Source organism: Cyprinodon tularosa, unplaced genomic scaffold, assembly GCF_016077235.1.
Source record: "Cyprinodon tularosa strain WSP-4 unplaced genomic scaffold, ASM1607723v1 ctg540, whole genome shotgun sequence".
In the NCBI taxonomy this organism is placed as follows: domain Eukaryota; kingdom Metazoa; phylum Chordata; class Actinopteri; order Cyprinodontiformes; family Cyprinodontidae; genus Cyprinodon; species Cyprinodon tularosa.
Genome location: NW_024039275.1, coordinates 53,461 through 79,248, shown reverse-complemented (window position 1 = coordinate 79,248; position 25,788 = coordinate 53,461). Strand labels below are relative to the sequence as shown.

Here is a 25,788-nt window from a genome sequence, read left to right as displayed (position 1 = left end):
TGAGGAGAACATATTCATTACAAAGACTTATTCCACCAATATGTGCACTGGAAATCATCTTTAAAAGATTTTTGGTGAATGCATAGTGTCCTGGACAGTCAGTAGGCTTCCAGCAAACTGTTTTCAAATGCATAAACGACTGTATACGTGTGCAAGCAGGAGAAGAAAAAATACCAACATTCCACCTTCCAGATCAACCGGGGTTACAAACTGCTATTTAATTAATAAATTTTATTACAATTAGATAGAATCTCTTATGACGCTAAGAGGACTCGAGAGTCCAGCATTTTCATGCTAATGCTGCACATACAGCTAGTATGATTTATAAAGGCCACATGCAGGTTTCACAACATCACTGTTCTGAACAGAACAACAAAGTGTGTTGAGTTATATAGTTAGTAATATAATCAGATGGGTCCGTTACGTTATGAAAATACCTGCAAATATAGATCTGTTTGGATTTCTTTACAGAGGAAGACAGGATTAAGTACAGAAAACAGTTTACAAGAACCAGCCGGGTAAAAGAAAATACCAGGATGTGTGATTTGGACTTTTAGTGACCGACCTGAAGGCTGCCCCAGCTAATGATCCCCAGATTATTTAGCTGTTCTCAATTTATTGATCACCACAAACTGAATTCTGTCATGCAAAGTTACATTTCAATGAACCAAAAATAAAAACAAATTCAATCGTCAGCTTTATGTTTACTAGTCATTTATATAAACCAGATACCAGAGAAGATTTTCACAGCAATACTGGGTTGTCTGCTTTGGGGCAGCCAACAGTCAGACGTTAACTTTTTAAAAGTTTATTAAACAGCTGGTAAACGCTAATGCATCAGTAACTAACTATGGCTGCTGAGACATATCTAGTGACAGTAAAAAAAATTTAAGTATACATAAAGTTAGTGAGCTGCCAAGGTTTTGACAAAAAAAAATATATATATGCCTGATCCATTCTAATAATGACTGCTGTAATGCTGTGAAGTTAAACTGGGACTTTTTGCTCTGCTTACACAACCATCACACAAAATATGTTAAGTACACTTCTTTTTTTAATTTCAAATTCCTCTCTGTTGATGAAACTTTTTCACAGATTTCAGCTCCCTTTGTTTACAATGTCCACTCGTGATTTGTTAGCTTGCTGACTCATAAAGAAACAGCCTCTAAATCTTATGGTTCTTTTAGTTTTATGAGAGAATATCTAAAGAAAAAAAAAACATTAAATAAAATAATTAACTGGTATGTCAGTGGGTTAAGTATTTGGTCCCAATGAAGCCCGAATTTATCCTCCCATTGACTGGTTTGGAGATCATGTGACAAATTTCACTCACTTAATGGAAAAGTTATCTTATCCGGGGAGCGGCGGCCTAGTGGTTAGGGTATTGCGCTTGGAATCCAGAGGTTCCGAGTTAAAGCTCCACTCCCACAGACTGCCACTCTGAGTCCCTGAGCAAAACCCTTAATCCCACACTGCTCCCACACTGCAAAAACGATCTAGAAATAAGTCAAAATTTCTCAAATGAAGTGTATTTATCCTTAATTTGAGTAGGTAAATAAGACGATTTGCCAATGGAATAAGATTTTTAACTCTTAGAACAAGATAATTAGATAATACGCACTTGAAATAATTGTTCTTTCTTAATTTAAATGTAATTGGTCTTGTTCTATTGGCAAAATGTCTCACCTTCCTCCTCAATTCAAGATAAAATGCTCTTACTTTAAGGAAAAATTACTTATTTAGATATATTTTTGCAGTTCCGGGCACCACACAATGGCAGCCCACTGCTCCCCAAAAGAATGGGTTAAATGCAGAGAGTTGATTTCATTGCTTTGTACTTGTGACAGTGTAATGACAATAAAGTTGAATTCTATTCTATTCTATAACAGATCCGCCTGATCTGTTAGGCATATCTGTTATAGATCCACCTAACAGGATCGGTTATAGAATATATTAATCTCAGCCATTCGTGTATGGCAAAAACACGTGAGTCCTGAATTAGGTCAATCCAAACCAACCTCTCCACCAGGAACAGAACAAATAACTAAAGGGACGAGGCAGAGGATCTACAAGAGGCCGGAATGAGACCATCAATGGGAATCATTAGATTAGCAGACTTAGAGAAGATGAAAGGTGTTCTCTCAAAGAAGTCTACCCAGAGCTTTTATTTTTAACCACTAAGCCCTAGATAGTGTGCAGTGGCAGCTGGTGACTTTCTCCAGTGGTCTGTGTTTGTGAGACGTTATACGCTGGATAAGTCACCAGTTCATCACCAGAAAAGACAAACAGGATAACCATCCATTTTACTTCAGTACATGGCTGCTCCAGAAACACCCGTCAATGGTAAGAAGGAAGTGGCTGAAGATGAATCAAACAGAGGTAGAAAGTGGCCTCAGTTTTCTCTAGACCTAAATCCTGCCAAAGCTTTCTGAAGGGAACTGAATCTCTGACTTGTCAGATAAAAGCAAAGATATCTTGAAAATTAAGTTTTCTTATTTATTTAAAAGACTGAAGGACCAAACTTCCTGGGCGAACATTGTGACCAAACTACTTACATACAGATGTGAAGTTTGTTTTTTTTCCTATTATTTATTATGATTTATCACAGGATCAATCGTTCAGTTCCCTCAACAGCTTAGAAACCAGTTTATAAATTTGTTTATTTTGGTTTGACATTCAGTTCTTCTTCGCTGAATTCAGATTACCATATAATTTAGAGGCTGTTCATTTATTACCAAGTGAGCAACACAGACAAAATCAACAGATATCAGACATGCATTCCCCCTGTACAGTGAAATCCATCATATTTAACAGATTTAAAGAAACCTTTTCATTTCAACAACAAAATATTTCTAAATAAGTAATTTTTAAGTTTTGAATAATTTATGTAGAGTCCTGTACTGAACATGAAACCGAATCGAAACACCAGATGATACATGAAGAAAGTGGGTCAGCTATTATACGAAAGATTTGATGTTTTCAAACCGTTTTCAACTTTCCTTTACCTTTTTAGACAGGTTTAAATGATTTTTTGTTCCTTACCAAAAAGTAAAAAAAAATATATATATATATATAAAATAAAAAAACATTTAAATCTAAATCTGCCATGGCTATATCTAACTGTATTAGAGCTTTGCCTGTTCTTTAACCTTTCTGCAGAACTCATCCATAAATAAAACAAAGCAAGACAAACCTGACATGATGTGTCAAAAAAAATAAGTCCCCAAAAAAAGTATAGAACAAACCAATTTCATTTCAACACAACAGGACAGTGGGAGATATATGTGAAAGTTGATCATCTGTTAAAAAAACACTCAACAGCATTTAGAAGAAGGTTGTATTTATGTGACAAGCTTGCATAAACAGGTTCCACCCAGTCTGGAGACATCGGGTGGGGGGGGGGGGGGGGGGGGGGGGGGGGGGGGCGGGGCTTCTGAATATATTTCCATTCTGTAAACTCTTTGGCATCCAGTCGTGCTGTCCATTCATGTAAACAAAACTTACCAAGTCAACACTCATAAAAAACCTCGCTCATCCAGTCCTTTGGCTGTCACTGGCTTCCATTTTGCAGTGGGTTTATTGCTATTATGGCCTGTGCAGAAAAAAAGATGAGAACTCTGTTGTTAAAATGTATTTTATGGAGGTTCTCAGGGCAATAGCTGATCAGAATTACAGAGTACTAATTTATATAGGTATTTCGTTCTGTTTGAATGTTTATCTTTCTAAGTCTTACTTTTTTCTGGTCGGCCTTTCAGCACATCATGTGAGTGTGCATCACTGGAAAGTGTGTGGCTGTTATCTCTGCGGTCACTCTCAGCAGCTGTCCTTGGCACTGTGGCGGAGAGGACCAGAGGCCTCTGGTTGTGGTACTTGAGGCGGTACGTTTCCGTCATACAGTTGTCCACGTTAAAGTATGTGGTCAGAGAAACCTCTGGAGCCTGCGCTGCCTCGTCAGCTCGGCTCCCCGGCACTCTCTCCTCGCTCTCACATGATGCCTGAGTGCTCCTTTCTGGGTCGGACCCGGACTTTGAGCTCGCATCTGAGAAGGTTCGGAGGCTGGAAATGTCAGGCCTCCTTTTGGGGCTGACGTATGATGAATGGGGCGTGTGAGGGCTCGGTGGAAAGGGTTCCTGAAGCATTCTGGGGCGAAACGCTGCGTGGCTTGTTTCGCCGTGGAGCGGAGAGGCCTGCTGGTTGGGTCTAAGGTAAGGTGACCCTGCTGCACCGAGCTGAGTTTCTGCTGTCACGCTGCAGGGCGGGTGGTATGGCAGGTCTACGTGGGGACTTGGGGAATCGGAGGTGACAGCCTCGCTGTTACTGGACAGGTAGGTGCTTTCCCTGTCCTCCGACTCCGAGAGAACAAGATCATCTGAGCTGTTCCACTCTGAGCTGCTGGTCTTTGTGATGTGCCTTGGGGTGCTGTTCTCCCTGCCGTGTCCTCTACAGTTAGTGGGATCCTGGTGCTCGCTCTGCCTGCTCTCCGATCCGGCTGAACTCTTAGCTTTTCTAGATGTGTTAGACGTGTATTTTGATCTCTGTCTACAAGGGAGAAAAAGCAGGTAAGGAAATCTCAGAAGTTATCGTGTGCAGTTCTTTACAGCGCCATGCAAATGTTTCATTTCTCAAAAGCTTTTTCATTCTTTGTCTTTTTAACAATCAAAAGACATCCATGTTTTATTAGCAAAAAGGAAAAGTCCAGTTTGTAAATGTTCACTTTTTTTTAACCAAATGAAATCTAAAAGCATGGCATGCATTCAGCCACTTTTTAGTCTTTACCTTCGATGCAGTTTACGTTTGTTGCTTTCTGTCCCAAAGATAAATAATTATCTCCTAAAAATTTCTGAAACTTGGACTGATTGGATAACAAACATATTTTTCATAGATTTTTTAAAAATCTTTACACCAATTCTATTTTATTTAGGTCTGTACTTTGAGCCATTCTATGGTTCCATTTAACACCATGTTGTATGTTTAAAGGGTCAACCCCTTCCTTGTGTCTTTTGCCAGTTTGGAAATAACCTCAGCATTTCTTTTTTTATGATCTAAAAATTAATTAAACTTCTCCACAGTACTTGAACTCTCTGTAGTATTCCTTGGTTCTCATGATTTTCTTTACTGAGAATCAACAAAACTCAGAGGCCTTCACAGACCATAAGCAACATAGTTATATTGAATTTATTTAGATATCTAAATAAAGGATGGAAAAAAAACAATACATGCTCAAGTTTTTCAGTTTTTTTTTTTTGGAATAGAAAAATAATACCATCAAAACTAATCTTTTGTACCAAGTCGGACTGAGTAAAAGTAATTTAGAGCATATTATGAAGGGTTTAAATAAAACAAAGCTCATTATATCTCTTTAATATATTGCAATTTCAAACAACGAACAGTTGTTTTGTATTTTTAGCTTTTAATATAAAGAAAAACATTTGATAAAGATGCAGCATGTTTTTTTTTGTTTTTTCACTGGACATTATTTGATGGAAAAAGAGAACAAGATGAAAACCCACATACTTTCCAAGCTTATGCCAACAAAAGTTCATCTAAAAACATATTTATGGTTTTTTAAATGTGATTCTGTTGGGGGAATTCAATCAAATATTCTTAGGAAAAAAAACTCACAGAGCTTCTATAACTGGTATTTGTTATTAAAACACATTAGTTGCCTCTTAATTTCATTTTAGGGTGCAGACACCTGGTCAAGGGGATACACTCCTAGGATTGCTTAGAGGAGCTTCCTTTGATCCTTCAACTGAGGGAAAGAAAATATCTCCTCAGCATACAATTATCCTTTAATTCAACACTTCTTTTCAGTGGTTGGAACTTCAAATCTGAAGTGTTTTTAATTAGTACGAGGATTAGATTTGACCATAGACAGGGGTATACAAGGGATTTATCAATGTAAAAATACTATAAATACTAAAATATACTGGAATAATATTGCTGTTATGGTCAATGACCGATATTTACCAATATCATACATTTTCACAGTCTTTTTGTACATCATATAATCACTTTCACACGACCAAACAACAACCACATAACTAGAAGTTACTCACCGATATGTATAAACATGTCTAACACTGGCTGATAACGATATTAATCCCGCTACATTTTGCATCCCTTTTATAAGCAGCACTAGCTACATTTATTGGTACATCTTTAACATCTTTCCAAAGGTTATGTTAACTCCCTCTGTATCATCCCTACTGTATGGTAAACTTGGGTCCCCTTTACGTCTAATGTTTGGCTGCTCTCCAACATTGTTCTTTTTAACTGATTGCTCTTATGGCTGACAATAGCAAGTTTAGGGAAGTGTTTTTTTTTTTCATGTAGCCACTTCCTGATAAAAAAAAAAAACACACATCTGTCTTTTAGGAACCTCTTCTTTTGTCCTTCACATTTTAAAGAGTCTGGAAGAGAATCAGGCCCCATTCTGATTACTTTTTTTTTTAAATCATAATATTCTATGTGAAACATTGAGGTTAGCAATTTAATAAACGCATTGAATTAATTGCACACTACATAGCTACACTACAATTCAAAGGTTGACCTTTTATTCCCAAGGCTTTTTAAACATCATTACAGGTGCTGACAATATGTGAGACAGCGCTGTGAATAAAGCACTTATAGATATCTAATGAAGTGGTGGCCTAGTGGTTAAGGCATTGTGCTTGGAATCCAGAGGTTCTGAGTTTGAGTCCCACTCCCACAGACTACCACTTTGGGTCCCTGAGCAAAGACCCTTAACCCCACACTGCTCAGGCATTGCACAATGGCAGCCCATTGCATCCCCAAGGGGATGGGTTAAATGCAGAGAGTTCATTTTGTTGCACTGTATTTCTTACAGTGTAATGACAACAAAAAAAAAATCTATAAAAAAAGCTGATTCCACACGGCAAAAATGATCTTAAGAAAAATGAGTAAAACTTCTTCAAATAATTAAATTTACCCTTAATTTAAGTAGGTAAATAGGATGATCTTCCAATGGAATGAGCATTTTTACACTTACAGTAAGATAATTAGGGCTTAAACAATTAGTCAGATTAATTGTGATTAATTGATCATTGAAATAATCATCAACTAATTTAGTAATCTATTAATCGTTAACTGGAGTATAGAGACTGTAAAACATGCCTTTAGCCGAGCAATAATAATACAAAATTGTAAAAAAAAAAAGTGAACTTTAGCATCCATCCATCCATCCAATCTGTCAATCTGCTCCTCAAGTAGAAAAATATCTATTTTATTTAATAAATTTAATAAAAAAAAAACTTCTTTAAGGAATGTTTGGCTATACAATTGTTAATCAATTAATCGAAAAAATAATCGACAGATTATTGCTCAATCAAAAAAATGCATTTACTGTAAAGAAAAATTGACTCACTTAGATTTCAATTTATTGGATTTAGCTGTACCTGCAGGAGTTAAAGTCAATCTTTACTTAGAAATAAAGCCTAACTACCAACAAAGTGCCTATAATAAACCCCAATAATTAACAGATAGGAACAGTACCTTGAACCCGGACTGCACTTTAGTTGAGAGTGTGAAGCTTGATCAGAGTTCCCCTGAGGTTTAGTTTGATGTTTACCTAAGAGGCAGGTGAAAAAAAAGCAAAGAGATGAAAAGTTACAATTCAATTCAGTTTATTTATATAGCGCCAATTCACAACACATGTCATCTCAAGGCTCTTTCCAGTTCACCAGATCATACAATCAAATGGATTCAAAGTTTTCTATCTAAGGAAAACCAGTTGATTGCATCGACTCATTGACTCAAAGGCAATCCCTCACACTAAGCATGCTTACAAAAGACATATTTGCATCAGATGAACATTATGTCAATAATCACACAAACATGAATGAAAAAGCAGATTAGTGACTGAAAGAAATCCAATTTCTTTCTCTAAATTTGGAGATAAACTTATGTAAAATTTTGTTAAAAATAATTCCAAGCCTGCCTAAAATATAAATGTAACTCTTTAATCAAAAGTATCAGATATATTGCAGTTGAAACATTTGAGCCTAATCCTCTTACCCAACTACTGTAAGGCAGGAAAGCACAAAACTTTACATGTACCTGATTTAAATGCTGAGCTCTGTTTGAACACTAGGTGGCAGCAGTTAATTTAGAATGCTAAAACCACTCAACAGCAAAGACATAAGGCTTAAAAAAATAAAATAAATAATATATATATATAAATAAAACCCTGAAGAGATTTATTCCAATACTAAGACTTTTTGTGTTGTTCTTAAAGAACAGTCTTGCTTTGGATAATGCAAGACAGTTTGGCAACAGAATGCTATTTGTGACAATGTCAGAGGCTGTGTCCAGCTGCGCTATCTGAGCTTTGTGGGATTATCATCAGATTAATGTCTGTGCCGGGTAGATGGGGGCATAGGGGTAAATAACAAGTTTAGGAGCAGCAATCAACCCAGAGGTTTTGCAATCTTTTATACTCTGACAGCATCAGATGACGTTACACATAATTTCTAGGGGTTAAAAATAACAGTACGGAAGTTGCCATCCAAGCATCCCAGAAGTCCTACTTGTCCTTACCAGACAGAGGTAGGTAAAAAATATATATATTTTTTTGCCTCTCCAAAAGGTTCTGCAGACAAGTTACAGGAGAGAAAAAGAATCCACCTTTACTGTCAAGCGTTTGCTGCTGTGCTCTGTTTTAAATCATGGGTCCTGTTTTACATCTGAAGTTGGTGGCTCATATTATTTGGCTTCCTCTTTCAACAAATTATTTTTAGCTCAAACTGATGTTTCCTAAAGCAGACTAGACAGCAGCACTTCAGTACCAGCTGCAAGTTATGTCTCTCAGGGTTCAGTGAATAGATAAAAACTTCCCTGATTTTTATTTATTTAAACTGTTCTATTGATGTATCTGAAATGATTATAAACTAGTATTAGAATAAGAAATCCAAATTATTAATATAGATTATTCCCAGTTGTGTATGTGTCATTTATGCAGCCAATTTCCTTATTACCTATTCAGCTTTAGCCCAGCAAGCATTGTTTCTGGTTTACCTTAACCGTTGAAAGTTTACGTGTTGCTCTGAACCTATGAGGTTTGACCCTAACAGGTTTCCATACAACAGTTAATCAGATTTCAGTATGAGCCGTCTTTGCTTTGTCTTTGTTTAGTTTTTTGTTGTTTAAATACAAATAGAAATATGACATACATGAAATTACATAAATATAAAAAATATGAATCAAAAAGGATCGGCTTCCTTTCAATCAGTGAAAAGTTAAATAAGTTTTAGTCAACATCAATCTACAATACAGTGAGGTGTGCTCCCCCGTAGTTAAAGAAATGAAAGGAGTAGATCCACAGCCGATTTATCAGGATAATGATTGCAATAACAATGATCAGCTAGAAACTTTAACTTTAAGTACAGAAAACATTTGGACTTACTGTTGTGGGAAAGAGATGATGTTATACTTGACTTTGCAACGCCTTCCCTTTGATGCAGCTGACTGAAACGTAAAATGACACAACAGCATTTTCTCATTTTCTCCACTCTTATTTTCTTGATGGGTGGTCAATAATAATTCAAATTAGGGAGATAACAAAAGGGAGATTTTATCTTTGTTTAATATAAATGATTATCATAGTTAGGATTAATTAAACAGATGTATGTGGGTGTATTTCCCGACAAGATTGCAACATTATTCACTAGGACGAGTGGTGTTTTACCACAACCTGTTCAAGTATGGTGCTTTCAATGATTGGACAAAGTTTCCAGCTGGCCGATCTGGTCAAGTTTCAGCTTCAATGATCTCTGTGTTGTTCTATCAAATGAAATGCACTTAGGAATTAGACTTCTCTCACCTTGGTAAAAGGACCTCAGGTGTTAACCTCTGATCTGGTTTGAGGCCGGAGCCATCAACCCCAGGCGAGTCAGGGTTGGTGGAGCCGCTGCTGAGCCGATCGCTGCTCTCGTAACCGGACTCTGTCCTCTGAATGGTCCAGGTGTCGCTGCGCAGCAGAGTTTTTGGGACACCTTTGAGCTTGCTTCCCCGCTGCTGGCTGGCTCTGCTCTCGGACTCCACTGAGCTGTGGCTCTCCGTCTCATGACGCTGCTCGTCCTCATAAATGGTCATTAAGCACTTCTGTTTACGGTCTTCTCTAGCTTTTGCATGTTCGCGCTCACGCTCCCTGCCTGGTTCTGTGCGACTTCTCTCCTGGGAAGAAGGCTTGCTGTCCTGCTGCTGCCGCCGCTGCTCCAGTTCATTCAGTACTGTGTCTACATTCAACACCTCCCTGATGGGTCTCCAAGTTGACTTTGACCTGTTTTGGCTCCCGCTGCCTCCTTTCTCCCAGTGTTTGTTGCTACCCTCCTGCTCATTACGTCCTGGAGAAATGTTGGCCTTTCTGATGTGTCCCCCACTCTGTGTGCTGCAGGACTGTCCATGGGGATCCTGAGATGCTCTGCTGGAGTGATTTGATGACTTCTCCGAGCGTAGGTAATTCTTTATTTTCTCCACAGGAGGCCTGGGCCCGTTCTCTGGAGGAGATGAAGATCTCGTATGAGTCGTCTCTGAAGAAAGTCGACAAATGTCCTTAAGAAACCAACAGTTTCTCTGCCATTCAGATTTGTTCTGTGCTCACTGCCTTTTTTAATGTTGTCCCTCCTGCACCTACCTTTGTGTTGTGAAGCCTCAGATCGTCGATGTCCTCTGTCCTTTTTTGACATTTCACTTGGTCTTTGTAAATTCTCCATAAAAGGATTCTGAAATTTGCGAGGACTCCCAAAGGGATGTTTGACTATGGACAGAAAATAACAAAGAGCAGATGAATAGCAGGTTTACAAACTACATACTGCATTTAACAGAGGAATGGTCAGTATTAGAAAATCTTGCAATGCTGAAAATATTGAAAAGACTTTTAAATATCAGCTGTGATAAATGTATTTTTTGTTATTTTATTGTTGAATTTGAACAGCTGAGCTGAAAATGTCTGGACTACATCACTTCTCAAATCGACCACAATCAAATTCTTGAGAACATTTAACAAAGAGAAACTCATGCCAGCAATAATCTCTGAAAATTATTTGCAAAATAGCAAAGAGAAGAAGAAAGTTTTAGATCATACACAGGTGCAAACTATGCTCTTCGAAATATTAGTTCAGGCACTAAAGCATCAAAACGGAATGAAACAAAATTTTTGTCAAAGCCTCAACCTCTCTGAGGAAGATTGGGTTATTGCCCCATGTTGTGCTAAATAGTCTAAATCTTAAAGATCCTATTGATGAAACATATATATATATATATATATATATATATATATATATATATATATATATATATATATATATATATATATATATATATATATATATATATATATATTTATATATTATATATACACTAACACATATATATACATATACATACATACACACATATACATGTATATATGCAGCGTAAGATAATACTGCATTTAATGCCAGACAGTATATATGCGTTTTCAGAAGAGATTTAAAAACACAGATTGTTGAACCATGTTCAACATGAAGGTCTGTGGTTGTAATGTGGCTTAATATGGGAGCAGTCTCACAAGGCAGTGCTTTTACCTGTAACCCCCAATAAATGTATGAAAATAGAATATAGACAGATATGAACCAAGTTTGGGCAAAACTGGACTCTGTAAATCAAAGGATGATTAATTACAGTTTAACCTAAAAACGCAGTCATTCATTGGCTCCATTTGTTTTATGAAGGTTGGGTCCTATAAAAAGGAGCCTTTCCTGTAAGTGAATTTGTCAGACAGGACAAATATAGAAGTAGCTCAAATAGATTTCCAGATTCACAGATCCCCATCCCCACCCTCCCCTCTCTGTCTCCAAATAAAAGCAGGAAACAAAACAAAGTCTTAGAAAAGAACAGATGCTGCATCACTAACAGATAAAAACACACCTCCGCTGCCTCTCCTGCCAAGCCTGCGGTGAGTTTCCTCTGCCTGGCAAGCAGGTCACAGCGAGGAGCAGCCGCGGCATGAACTGCGGGCATCTGCCTTCAGACGAGCGCGTTACATCTAACAGCTGCCGTCATTCACTTTCACATCTCAACTCCTCCTAATTAAATCATTTTCTCCGACTCCATTTACAGCTGCATCTATTTTTACTCAGCTGGTATTGTAACTTTAAAAAGCCTCTTTATCAGGGTGTCAAAAAAAAACAAAACAGGATGATAGTTTGAGAACAGAAACTATATCTGAAGCTTAAATCAAAAGGTGGAATAAGGAAAATACATTTGTGTTACTGTTAAAGCAGCACTGATGGATATCCACATGTGATGCTGACATTTAGGAAGTTCCCTTTAAAAGCGATCTTGGACTCAATTCCACCTTTATGTGCCTAACATCTGCCAAGTAATTAACTAATGTACATGCATCATGGCGCCTTTCTCACTGCAGAGACTCAGTTATGCAAAAACTCCAGCAGGAGCCAGCTGGGCTGAATAGCAAAATAAAGAAACTTTAATATGTAAACCTGATTAGAGTTTGATCAAGTAAAGAAAAGAATTGCAATGAGCAAAATACAAAAAAGCAAACAATGCCTCTGTTTCCTGTGAAAAGCCCAGATTTACGTACTCACCTTGACCATCATAAAAGTAAGAATTCTGCTCCCTGCCAAAGCAACACATTAAAAGCAAAGCAAATCCAACTAAATTGGACTATAAATCCCCCTCCGCTGCCTCCCAAAAGATATGCAGGCTGATAAATAATGGAGGAAAAATGTTTGAAACATCAAGGGGAGGAGTGAGAGCACTTGGCGCTTTGGCCACAGGAATGGGGATTAGGCAGCTAGGCGTGGGTGGTAATCTGCGTGCAACAGAGACATCATCCTCATGTTAGGTCTAGGGAAGCATTTCTCTGGGATTTTTAATGGCAGAATCCTACAGTCGGCCATTGCTTCTTTCAAAGAAATTCTCCGCAATCCAGTGGGTAAAATTCACACTTTTAGGTTTTCTTTCCGTTTATGAAATGGGGCTAGAGAGTGTTGCTGGTTTAATGACTACATTAAACTTGTAGTATGAGCATACTTAGAAAATTAAATAGCATGAAAACTAGCAGTCATTAAAAACATCAGCAATGTGTTACTAAAGAAACAAGCCGAAAGCAGTGAAAGTAAAGCAGGTATACTTAAACCACATTTTATGACACGTCGAGCTGAACTCTGAACTTTACAACTAGCTGTTTACACCAGTGCATGAAGTAAAGATTTAGCTGGATGCTCTTCCAAATGGGTCTGGTTTCTGTTTAACTGGTTACCAGCTGGTTAGAGCTATTCAAATACCAACACACTCTAAGAATGTTATTTACACTCTGTACACGATGGTCTATACATCTATTTATAGCATCAATAAAACAAACCTTTACAGTGTGAGCCTTTTGCCAGTAAAAAGCAAAGAGACACATGGTTCTACTTTTGTCCAAACATGTTACAGAACAGTTTGCCACAGGTTTTCGGAATCATCCAGTTTTGTTTTACTAATAATTGTGAGAGAGTCTTAAGTTTTCTATTTGTTTTAGCCTGTGTCTCACTATTAAATGTTTGATAATCTGCTTCATCTTTTATGCATAATCTGTAAGATAGCCAGGAGTCCCTTGTAAAATGAGATCTTAAATTTAAAATGGAGCCTCCTGGTTTAATAAATGTGTCAGGTCTTCTACTCATTTTTTATTTTACATCTATACATTTTTCTCTCAGCACCTGCGCCTTTTCTTTTTTTTTTGTGTGTGTGCTCAGAAGAAAGAGATAATTTAATACCATAATGTGATTAAAAAACAATACAAAGAGATGATTGTGACATGAAAACAGTATTGAATCCATTTTTAAAAGCATTGCATCACTTTTAATAATCAAGCTTATGATTTTACATCAAGCAAACCCATTTTGATGTTTATTTGCTGAAGTACTTCTTACTGTTAAGGCCTGAAAACACCAGTTGCGTATGACCTTTTAATCCCCGGTCCGATTTTATTTCCATGTCACACTGACTGCGTAGAGTGGCAGGGTGGGCAGATCTGCACAGATTGTTTTCACTTCTGTCTCTGTTCTATCCAAAAATTACAATAATTTCCCACATTTGAATGGAACAGAATACAAAAAGTTATAATGCTGCATTCAATAAAGCAAAGCAGAGTCTGTGCTGCATATCAAACCAAATCAGATAGAGAATGTTCATATGAATATTCAAAACATCATGAGATCTAAGAAAAGGAAAACACAGCAATAAGCTCCATAGGTCGGTTTATATACTCACTGACACAGAGAGAGGTGATTCTCAGAGAGAAATCTTGGAATTTTTTCTTTCTTTAGTTTCATAGAATTGAGAGAAAAATGCCTACTGTAACTTACCTGCTCTTTCTGCTCCTCGTTATTTTGGTTTTTGTGACACTCAAAGAGGATCACTGTTTTACCCATTTTTTTCTCCTCCCTAAGTTACTCTTTTTTTCTAGGGAAATTGATAAACTACGGTTTCTGTCCCTCGTTGTTTTTGCGAGACTCAAAGAGGATCACTACTTTATCCATTTTCTGTCCTCCTGAATTCCCATTGGAGGTAAAGTATTCTATTTTTTAATATAACAATTATTTTTGCATGAATCGGTCCCACTTACTATTTACGCAATGTGCGACTCCAGAACCGACTCTTTCCCTGTGCAATTAAGAGATTTTATTTTGTATTTTCCCCGGCTTTGTAATTGTGTCTCTCTTCCTGTCAAACACATGAAGTTGCTGCTGAATTGCTGCATAGTCCAACTAAAATAGACCTTGGGTCTAGCTCAGTCCTAATCAAGCCTCCTTGCGTAAAATCGTGTCAGGTGTGGTCATTACCACTGACTTTCAAAGAGCGCTATTCAGTGTGTCCTCGCCTTTATACTACTAATAAACCGAGGTAATTGAGGTTATACCTTCAGAATGTAATTTCAAATTAATAGGTTTTGAGAATGCTGGTTGAATTTACTCCAAAACTAATATGTGATGCTCATAATGATCAGTCCTACTAAACTTTTAGCATCTTTAAGCTGGTTTTGACCTAGAATGGACAGAAATTAAACGCATAAGTACATGCACGAAGCCTGAGAACCTTTCCACTAAATTTGACAGCCACTTAGCTACTGCTGGTAAAAATCAGAGCTGCAATTAGTTCACTAGCTAGAAGAGAAGCACAAAAAGCTCTTGTGTTGTGTGTCTTTGAAGGGTTATAGTGAAGTACTCATGCTAATAAGTGAAGGGTGTCCTTACTGGTCACGTCTCCATTTATCTGGGCTTTGTAGTGAGGGCACATGGTGGTTTGTCTCGGTGCATCTTCATTAGAAACTGGACTCCCCTCAGGATTGGTGTAAAACAAAAGAAGTGGCTGGAAATGTCCCCTGATGCATTTTGAAGCGACATCCTTCCATTTGGATCCAATCTAATAAACAGAAGCCTAAGCATTAACAAGGCACATGTGCTACATAAAAAAGTGATAGAAAAGGAGCAAATAGTGGGGTTTTTTACAGCAAAGATCCTAACCTCCTTTACAGTAGCATCATCAAAAAACATCCATTTAGAAGATTTGGTGTGATAAGCAAAGGCTGAGTAATGCTTGCTGGAGAAACAGATCATCCCCACCAGATGTAGCTCGCTGCATTTGGCATTTTCATCCGTGACTCGGTTGAAAAGCTGAAAGATACAACGTTTGTAATTAAGCAAAAGTATGACGTATCACAGCACAGATATGGATCCCTCATCTTAAAAAAAAAAACACACATTACTCTTCCATTATTCTTTTACTTTTTTTTTAAATGCAGCTCTCACCCCACACAAGTTTAAACGCGGACCAAGAAACCTGATCACATCGTCCGTGAGGTCAGACTGCTCCGCGTCCCACACAAAGCCGATGGTGACGATCTCTGGGCAGTTCATGAGAACACGACGGATCTTAATGCTCTGACCACAGTCACTCTGCAAAAACAGACAAAAAATATAAGTAAGAAAAAAAAAGTATAGAAACAAATAAAAAAAAATCAGTTTACAGTGATCAGTTATTGCATTCACAAATGAAAGAAGATATATTAGAAACTTTGGTGCATTCAGCTCATGGCAATGTAAAGAAATTACAATGAAATAATACCTAAGGACAATGTTTAATGCTGCAACGGTAGGAAATAAATGCATTGCAAGAAGAAACTGTTTAAAAAAAAATAAATAAATAAATCATCAATGATTACAGAGAAAAATAATGGCACAAAATGGCAGTAAAAGGTTCAGTTATGTACATGTGCGAAGAAGCAGAGTCCAGTCCAACATTTACAAAGATTAGCTGCGACAAGATCCCCTGAATGCTGTTGATTTGGGGATTTTCAGTCAGAATGGCATCAAAGATGGTATCTTGCTTTGGTTTCCGGGTCTGTTTGTAAAATATCCAAATAGACTTAAAATCATCCGATGAGCCCGACTGTTACAGCCTATAGGCCCAACAACCAGAACTCCACATGGAAACATGATTATTTTGCCAAAATAATAAAATAAATTGAGAACAAGACATACAAACAGTTTCTAGTGAAATTGCAAACTGTTAATGACTGAACCTAGATGCAGACTTCCTAAATACAATGCCATATTTCCTCACCCTGCATCCTGTCATTTTTCCCTCTCTAGATCCACAGAAACACAGACGTGCTCCACCTAAACGTCTCTATCAACATCTGCAGAATAAATACTACATCTGTAGCCCTTTTTCTAGACATGGAGCGTAAAAAGTCAACTGCTGGGAAAAATGACCTCCTTGCATCCGTCTGAGTGTTACCTGAGACCTCTGAGAAAAGGTTTACTGAGGATTAAGCTGTAGTAAACAAGGCTTAACGATCTCTAATTGCTGCCCAGACATCCTTTAATCCTGTCAGACGTTCCTGATCTATGACCTTGGAGGCCAGAGCTGTTTTGGTAGCATGACAATAACCTATTGAGAAGTAGATGTTTGGTTGTTAGCTTGTTATCCAAGGAGTTCAACCTACTTTATTGCTCCAGTGATAGATATATGGTTGATAATGGTTTTTAAGACAGATTTCTTTAATAATAAAGGTAATGGCGTGGTTATAATGAAGGAGACGAGGTAAAAGGGAAGCTGTCAATTTACTGCTCGGTCATTGAATGGAATAGGTCATGTTTTTGTGACGTATAACTGTGTGAAACTTTCACCATCTGTAACTGAGACCTAACAATGTCCCTACCATCACCCATCCTCCTGCTATGAGGAAGGGCTGGGAAACGTACAAAAGAAGGGCAGTTCTGGTATGGTACGATGGCGCAAGTTTTCACACCTTGATATCAATTAGGACTATATTGGCCACTATCATTCTGCAGCATAGGTGTGGAAGAAAGTTGCTGCAAACAAAAATGAGCTAAAAAGTTCATCAACATGCTAAAAAGTTAAAAAGCTGGTAACAAAAAGAACTTTTAGCTCATTCTTGGTCTTTAAATATATTTACTAGCCCTATATACCGTATATATAGTTAATACATACAGTAACTACAGTGTGAACAGCCCCTAATCTCAGTTGTTGTAAACAAGCTATATTTCTCATCTGTGAACAACATGGGAATTCCAGAAAAAGCTGGAGAGCATCATGAACGAGTGTGAGATCTGGGTTTCCCAGACATAAACAAAGCTCAATTATTTTTAGAGGAGGAATGTTACTTAAAGATTTTGAAATCATCTTTATCCACCAAATTCACTATTACTGGAATGCTGCAAACTTTTACCGGTAAACTATGCAAACATTAAATGGACAACAATAAAAACGATCATGATACAAAGAAAATATCCAAACATTTTTCATTTTTTATCCAAACTGGGGGGTTTTTCTGCAGAAAAAAAGAAAAAACACTACATATTTCACTTTCACTTGGTCCAATAAATGTGATGATGGAAGATACAGTTTAGGCTTTTCAATTAAGATTTTACTCAAATTAAAGTAGCGGTGTATTATTTAATACCTTAGAAGATAATGTTGGTCTCAAATGAAATCAAAAAACTACCAAGAGGATAGTAAAGGCAGAAAAGAAGAAGGCAAACCTATTTCATCAAGAGCAGACTGCAGCTGAAGGAGATTGGAGAAGATTCATGGGTTCCAGGGAACAGAGCAGTAAGCTCCACTAAACTAATGGAAACTGAAAGGGAAGGCAAAGGGAGCAAATTTAAAAGAGAAAAAAACGAGGATAAAACCTTTACGACTATCCCTATCCTCACTCTTGTTTTGCATCCCAGCCCTTGAGTTGCAAAAAAGGGAAAATCACAGGCTCCACTGTGAACCACACAGAAATAAATTCTGCCTCCTTCTTATGTCAACAACAACCCAATCATCCAAAGGGTTCATTCAAAGCCACCTTTAATATAAAACATTCTCAATAACAAGCTAATTCAGATGGATGTCTGAGACAAAAGTTCAACAGGAAAACATACTGAAGACACCCCAATTAGAATATAACCTCACAGTTTATGAACTAAAATCTGTGTTATGAGACACTTAGATAAAAACTAACGTTTGAAAATAATCTTTAAGCAGCTAATAAACTTAGTTTTCCGTAACATTTGTGCATTCAAATCTTTGTATTGGTCTGATGCAACTATTAATCATAAGCAAAAAAAAGACAACAAAAAAAACAATTACCATAAAGTCTTGAAATGATCAGTTTGCGTCTAATTAATCAATGTAATGTTTTCCATCATTTAGTGAATCCATAAATGTGGGTTTAACAAAAAGGACATGTAATACTCCTACTACTTTTAAAAATGTAATTATTAGTCGTTCAAAAATTCTTCATCACAACACACATTCTAATTAATTTACTATGACTATATTTATTTATCTTTTCAAAAAGTCAATAAAAGCATAAACATACAGGGCAGCTTCGGAAGTCACCAGTGCTGTTTGCCGCCTGCAGCAGTTCACCAAACATGTCCGACCTGAGCCGCTCGTTCTTCCCCAGTGTCCGATCAACTTGTTGGCTGATTAGGGAGACAGAAAGTAGACCCATAGATTACCATACTTTACTAAATATAAACCGCTACTTTCCCCCATGCTTTGAATCATGTAGCTTATTTCAAAATGCGGCTTGTCTGTGGATTTTTCCAAACTGCCAGGGGTAGAAGCTAGAAACCAAAGAAGGGGCTAATTTTCATTTAGTACAAGCACATGTCAGCAGGAGGCACAATGGAGAACAAATGTCCCCAATTCACACATTTTTATATTTATTTGCTGCATTAAAGCTGTTGAACAATGTGTGCAACTCCGGCAGAGCTGAAATAAAGAACTGATGAAGCCCTGTCGCGACCCGATCCGTCCCGGAAGCACGATCCGTCCTGCGCATGCGTGAACAGATATACATCCAGGTGTACATAAATAATGTAATTATGGTACTAAAATTACTTATTTCTATCCTTAATTCACTAAAGAATACTAAGTAATACTAAGTAATACACATCTTCAAAAACTGTTTCTTGACTTTTGTGAGACATTTCTGATGCTTTTCCTTCGTTAAACTGCTTCTCTGATGTCATCATGGGAGATGCTCAGAGCAGTCCGGCAAAATATTATTAAACCATGTTCATACGCTTTTAAGTTGTTTCTTTCTTTGGATTATGCACTATATACCATAATGTTAACACGAAAAGAAAAGATAATAAAATAAAATAAAATAGATTTATGTATAAATCCAAAGCCAAAAACGTTAGCCACCGGAAGTAGCGTATGATTTAATTTCCGATGCAGATCGGGCATAGCCGAGTGTTAAAACAAAGGATTTTAAGGCATTTCTTTTCTCAGGAAATACATTATTAACCTTTAACACATATTTTAGCACATTTACTATTTTTTGGGGAGGGGGAAATGTCATTAAGTTCTTTTTAACAAAATAAAATTGAGGGTGACCCAGATGTATATCTGGATGCTCATGTGCATATGAGCCGATAGCGGATGCGCAGAACGGATCGTGCAACTGGGACGGATTGGGTAGGTACAAGCCCCATCTTTCATGACAAGCCCTTACTGCCACGAGCCAACAAGCTAACAGGAGCTAGCATTTTTATTTGTCCCTACTCCAGGGGCTATATATATCAAGGTCCCCCTTCAGGTTTGGTGGCAGACAGTTCGTTGGATATCAATGGTTTATAGGCTGGTGCGTTTCATATGTGTAAGTTTGCAGTTTTTTCGTTTTTTTTTCTTAGTTGTTGCGGCTTATAGTGAGGTGCGCTTTATAGTCTGGAAAATGTGGTATACAGGCTGAAAAGTAATTTACTAAAACATTTATTAAAACTGTACTACTGCATTTAGCTCTGTTAATGTCTGTCTTTTTTTAGGTTTGTTGCAATTCATAAATAGGTTTTGCAAACTGATAGAAAAGATGGATATCTTCTGCTTCCAAAAATACAGATGGTGAAGGAGATTGTAACCAAAGACATGTTTTAAATAAAATAAATTAGAAAGTGTTACACCTTTGTCTTCAGTTTTCCTATGCTATTTTCACACCAAGCTTTCATAACAAGGATTTGCCATCCTTCAAGGTGAGATTTAAAGGAATAGTACACCCAAAACATGATTAGCCTTCATTTTCTACTCACCCCCATGCTGAACAACACTCTGGAGTACTTTTTTGATATCTCAAATGCATCTGGAGATCTGGGAGGCTTCTTGCTGTCTGCTGACATTCAAATAATGGAGGTCTATGGCGCCCGAGACAGAGAGGTCCATAAAAGTCCACAAAAACGTGTCAATATTCCTCCATAATGCTCGTCCAATGTAATCCAAGTGCCCTGAGTGGGTAGCGTCCAGAATTTACTCGAAACTAAGTCATTTAGAACGTTTTAGAGCCTAAACAGTAGTGTATAGGATTTCCTAATAGCGCCCCCATGCGCGCTCACGATTCTACGGAAACCGCGGCAGACCAAACCGGAAGAAAGTGCGCATTCAGCGTCTGCTCTGACGATAATGCAAGCGTAGAAGAAGAAGTTCCGCTTTTCACCTGTTTATTTTCTGCCCTGAGCCAGGTGAGCACGAGGTCAGTCTCTCTCAGAGTTTGAAAAAGTTGTTGATTAGTGATTTTAGTCGTGAAATTAAGAAGATGGTTCGAGTGCGTTCCTATCCTGGATGCTTCAATCAGATGAAGCGGCAGTGTGGAATAACCCATTCCGTAACTTTCCACAAATTACCTCTTCGGGACCCTGAAAGGCTAAAACTGTGGCTAATAGCTCTACGAAAAGATCTAAGGACAGCTAACGTGGATTCTCTCCGTGTCTGTAGTGAACACTTTTCAGCGGATGATTTCCGAACCTGTAAAGGAAGAGCTTTATTAAAGAGTACAGCTGTGTCGATGGTGTCACAACTAAGGACAGAGGTATGTACTTTATAAACCATTTATGTAACTTACACGTTTGTATATGATCTGTATTTTTACCGGTACTTTTTTAAAAAACGTTAAAATGTTAAAACACGCTAATATTACTTGAGTAAAAATGTTAACTTCCACATCAATTTGGACAATCATGGAATTTTTTACAAGTCATGTTATTTTAGTTGCTTTGTTATCATACGGATTTTTTTTACACTGTATGTATGTACAACCCACCTATTGACAAACACCCGCTCCACAGCTCAGTGTGACATTATATTAATTTTGTGATCAATCAATGTGATCATTGATGGCCTGCAAGTTGTTAGTGTTTAGGAGTTAATAAAAAATAAAAATCTGGATGATAATAACTCAACTTTTAGCACCCAGAGAAATACTAATGTGATCCATGATTTAAAATACATAAATAAATAAATAATATTTATCTTTTTGTCTTTACAGCCCAGGCTTCTCCGCAAAATACAACACCTACAGCTTCATGGAGGACACAACAAATGAAATAATCCTTTTTCAGTTAGTGCAGGTAAGGGAAATTATTATTTCATATTTCATATTACAACATAATATGAGAACACTTGTCAATTGTGTGTTTACAAATTGACTGCACAAAGATACATATGCATATATTTTGTAGTTTTATTTGGATTTTGGTCATTCTAATTGGCAAATAATAATTGTGAAGCGGAAGACTGTGATCTATGTATATGTTTTTTTTTTTAGAGGGTGGGATTGAATTTGGTTTTGTACTTAATCCCACTCGTTTTCGTTCTTCAATTTGATAAATGTAGCCTACATTATTTTTTAAATTTCTATATTTATCTATTTTCAGTTTTCTTTTTTTATTGTATCTTTTTTTTTATATTATTATTATCTATTGTATTTATTATCAATTTTGGTGCATTTATTATATTGTTTTTCTTCCTTTTTTTTGGGGTAATGTTTCTCATTTTCATCATGTGCGGAATGAAATTAAAGAAGTAAATAAATGTATGTGTAATATGTGGAACATATTACAAAATTAATGTTGCTATCGGATTATGACAAGCACTGTCCCATCAAAGATGTATGAAAATGATTTTAAACATTAAATTTTTGTTTTGTGGTACAGGTGACAGAGGCATCCAGCTCTGCTGCCATGGAGCCAGTGGGGTTCAGGAGAGGACTTGATTATCTCCTTGAGCAAGGTCTTGAAGTGGAGGTGGTAACCACTGACCGATCACCATCTATACGAAAAATTATGCGCGAAGAGTATCCGGAAATCCACCATGAGTTTGACATCTGGCATGTTGTCAAGGGTAAGCTGACAAATTGTAATTTGTAAATGTACAATGGTAAAGGAATTACTATAATGAGGAAAATGTTTTTACAATATACTTTGGATAGCCCTTGTACAGCCACATAAACTTTTACATAATTTACCCCTCCCTTGCCAAAGCGCTGGCACCTGCCTAGGTTATACACAGCCCCATTGTGATCCCACACTCCTCTATTACCTGCTCCCACCTTGTACTTCATACCCACCAAGACTATGTTGACGTCACCCATGTGCAGAAGTGCAGTCTGTTGGGACTGTACATCTCCAATCACCTACACTCTCTGAGCCCTGAGCTCCCCATTGTCGTTAAAATTAAATTAAATGAAAAATACTTTATTTATCCCAGAAGGTAAATTAAATATTTTAAAAAGCTAACACTCCTTTCTTTTTTTCGAAACAACAAAGCAATATTGTCTCTAACACCTGGTTCCCTTGATCCTTCCCAAACTCTTTGATCCACCTGTATGAACAACATGTCCTGTCTAACGTTTAGTGCCACCTCAGTGACGTTGCCACCATACACCTGGTGGATACATTTCTTGTACTCCCCAACCAGACTATTTTATAAAGGAATAAGTTTCTTGGATGAGAGACAAAACATCTTCTACTCACACGTTTACTCCAGTTGCCATATTTTATGCTTGCTTGAGACTCATTGACGATTGTTCTGTTTTTGGTAGGGCTAATGAAAAAATTGCTGTCAGCATCCAACAAAAAGGACAACCTGCAACCATGGATAAAATCCATCTGCAATCACTTGTGGTACGCCTGTTCCACTTGTGGAGGTGACCCTGATGTGAGTAACATCACATTCTTCACATTTAGGCAACATAAAGTTATGATAATAACTGATCATGCATCATGTCATGCTTCTTTTTGTTTTCTTTTTCTTTTGTTTTCTTTTGTTTTTACTATGGACCTCTTTTGTGTCTGAAATAAAGATTGATTGATTGATTGATATTATGTTTTCTCAGGGAAGCTTGAAGTATTCCATGCATCTATGCTGAAATACACAGAGAAGAGACTGCACTTCCACTACTCAACAATGAAAGCTCGCACCCAGCTTGCCGTTATGGACCACAATGAAAATGTTCAGCGTGAACAGGCCTACACCAACACAGGTAACAAGAAAGTATCTTCAAAACAAAAAAACCTAACCTTGTGCGCTGTGCTCAGTGTCATATACTCATTTATGTCCTCAAAATGAGCTGTATTGAAAAAACAGCAAACATTACATTTAACCTTCAATGGGAACCGCACCTGTTTAGTGAGCTGCTGCACTAAGATCTGCATAACAAATATGGTACTTTATGGTCCTAATTCTCACCACCACAAAATTACAAGTACCAGATTCCTAATTATTTGGATACAATTTCTTGGTTCCTTTTTTGAAACCTAAAACCGAAACTTTTTGAATGCTTTATAATAGCTATGTTATTTCATTAATGTTTCCTCTGTCTTACATTTTCTTCTTTGTTTTTTAGGACAAGCACGGTTCAATGTGGTTTGCCCAAAACAAACAAAAGAATGGGTCGCCAAAAAGATCTATGTTCCAACAACACAAACATTCCGGCAAAATCTGGTGGTGCAAGTTGTGCGGAGACGCCTGGAGCCCAACATCAAGATCAAAGACCCCCAGTCATATGTTTCTATCCCTCCCATACCAGAAAACATTGCTCAGAAACCAAAACCTGCCAAAGAGGAAGCCATACAAAAACATACTTCCCGATACAGCAGTTAGTCTGAGTGGTGCAGTATTTTTACTCTTGCCTTTTTATATTTGTACTTATGCAAATAAAAAGTCTAGCTGGTGGCATGTAATTTTAACCTTTTTTTTTTTCAAAATTCTGGGATACAGAGTCTGATAAGGGGTTTACTTAATATAGTTATGACATGACATTTTTAAATAAAATGGCATGTGTCTGTGGTTGGTTTGTCTGCATTTCACACTTAGGTCTAGAATAAATATTTAATCAAAGGAACAGAGTTACATCTTTCTTACCATCCAAAGTCATTTTGTTTATTTCCAAAACAACACAATAGTACAGGAAAGGTTACAGTTATCGGCTACATAAATTCTGAAATGTTATCTATAATGAGGCAGTATAGGTTTGTGATTTGGGAAAAAATATGAAATATAATGAAGTAGTACAAATTAATATGGAAGAGTCTCTTAGGATTTGTTTATAGTCTTTACAACTGTTCAAAAGCTGCCTCTGCCTCCTTGAAACCAGTATACACTCCATCTGGTGAAGGGTAGCTGGGATGGATGCTTGTAACAATACAGGCTGGTAAAACTCTTCTGCTGTCCTTGCCAAGTCTCTCGCCTTTCAGAATCCACTCGAGTACCACACGGTAGGCCACCAACCTGTACTGACTGGGGGAGGGGGGAGGGGGGGGGTAAAATGGAGCCATTATTTTAGCAATACAAGTGAAAAAGAAAGCATCTCATCCAGGACACAAGCTGGGTAAGATGCTGAGTAAACAGACTTTAGTACTAGCATCACATACAAAAAACTGCACAGTGAGTACCATTAACATTATGTATCTATATATATATGATATATATATATATATATATATATATCTATATATATATATATGATATATATATATATCATATATATATATATATCATATATATATATATGATATATATATATATGATATATATATATATCATATATATATATATGATATATATATCTATATATATATCATATATATATATATATGATATATATATATATCATATATATATATATATCATATATATATCATATATATATATGATATATATAATAATATTATTAGCAAGGCATAGGCCTGTTGCACAAAACTTACTCTGCAGAGAGCGTGTTGTTTGGTCCTGCGGGTCTTGGCCTCTTTTTCCAATTGATTTTGGGCACATGGAAAAACATCTCCAGAACGCCACGGGTCAGTAATGGTGGATAATCCGTGTTTTGGGTGACACAAAGTCTTTGGCTAGTGCTCTCGGTCTCATCAGTGGAGATATTTAGATCCTCCAGTGGTGGCATCAACAAGTCCCAGTCCACACAGCAAA

General features: G+C 37.1%; 1 protein-coding gene and 2 long non-coding RNA genes across 5 annotated transcripts in view; 2 read left to right on the top strand and 1 right to left on the bottom strand.

Moving 5' to 3' along the window:
* Window positions 1-3,432: 3,432 nt before the first annotated feature.
* Window positions 3,433-25,788, bottom strand: part of usp53b (ubiquitin specific peptidase 53b) — a 31,226-nt gene continuing 8,870 nt past the window's right edge. For 2 of the 3 annotated variants that reach the window (XM_038304713.1, XM_038304712.1), the window contains exons 8-16: window positions 18,905-19,010; window positions 15,819-15,965; window positions 15,534-15,683; window positions 15,264-15,432; window positions 10,655-10,777; window positions 9,842-10,550; window positions 9,425-9,486; window positions 7,516-7,591; window positions 3,433-4,539 (exon numbers count right to left, since the gene is read on the bottom strand). In XM_038304713.1, the coding sequence (XP_038160641.1) occupies window positions 3,723-4,539; window positions 7,516-7,591; window positions 9,425-9,486; window positions 9,842-10,550; window positions 10,655-10,777; window positions 15,264-15,432; window positions 15,534-15,683; window positions 15,819-15,965; window positions 18,905-19,010 (2,359 nt within the window). In that variant the 3' untranslated portion in view covers window positions 3,433-3,722. The remainder of the gene's footprint in view (window positions 4,540-7,515; window positions 7,592-9,424; window positions 9,487-9,841; window positions 10,551-10,654; window positions 10,778-15,263; window positions 15,433-15,533; window positions 15,684-15,818; window positions 15,966-18,904; window positions 19,011-25,788) is intronic. The other variant, XM_038304714.1, reaches the window with a different exon arrangement.
* LOC119796246 lies at window positions 21,369-22,798 on the top strand. Its single transcript, XR_005282441.1, has 3 exons — window positions 21,369-21,394; window positions 21,851-21,932; window positions 22,518-22,798. It is a non-coding gene; the product is annotated as an uncharacterized LOC119796246 (long non-coding RNA).
* LOC119796245 lies at window positions 23,449-24,232 on the top strand. The gene is made up of 3 exons (XR_005282440.1): window positions 23,449-23,520; window positions 23,699-23,845; window positions 24,209-24,232. It is a non-coding gene; the product is annotated as an uncharacterized LOC119796245 (long non-coding RNA).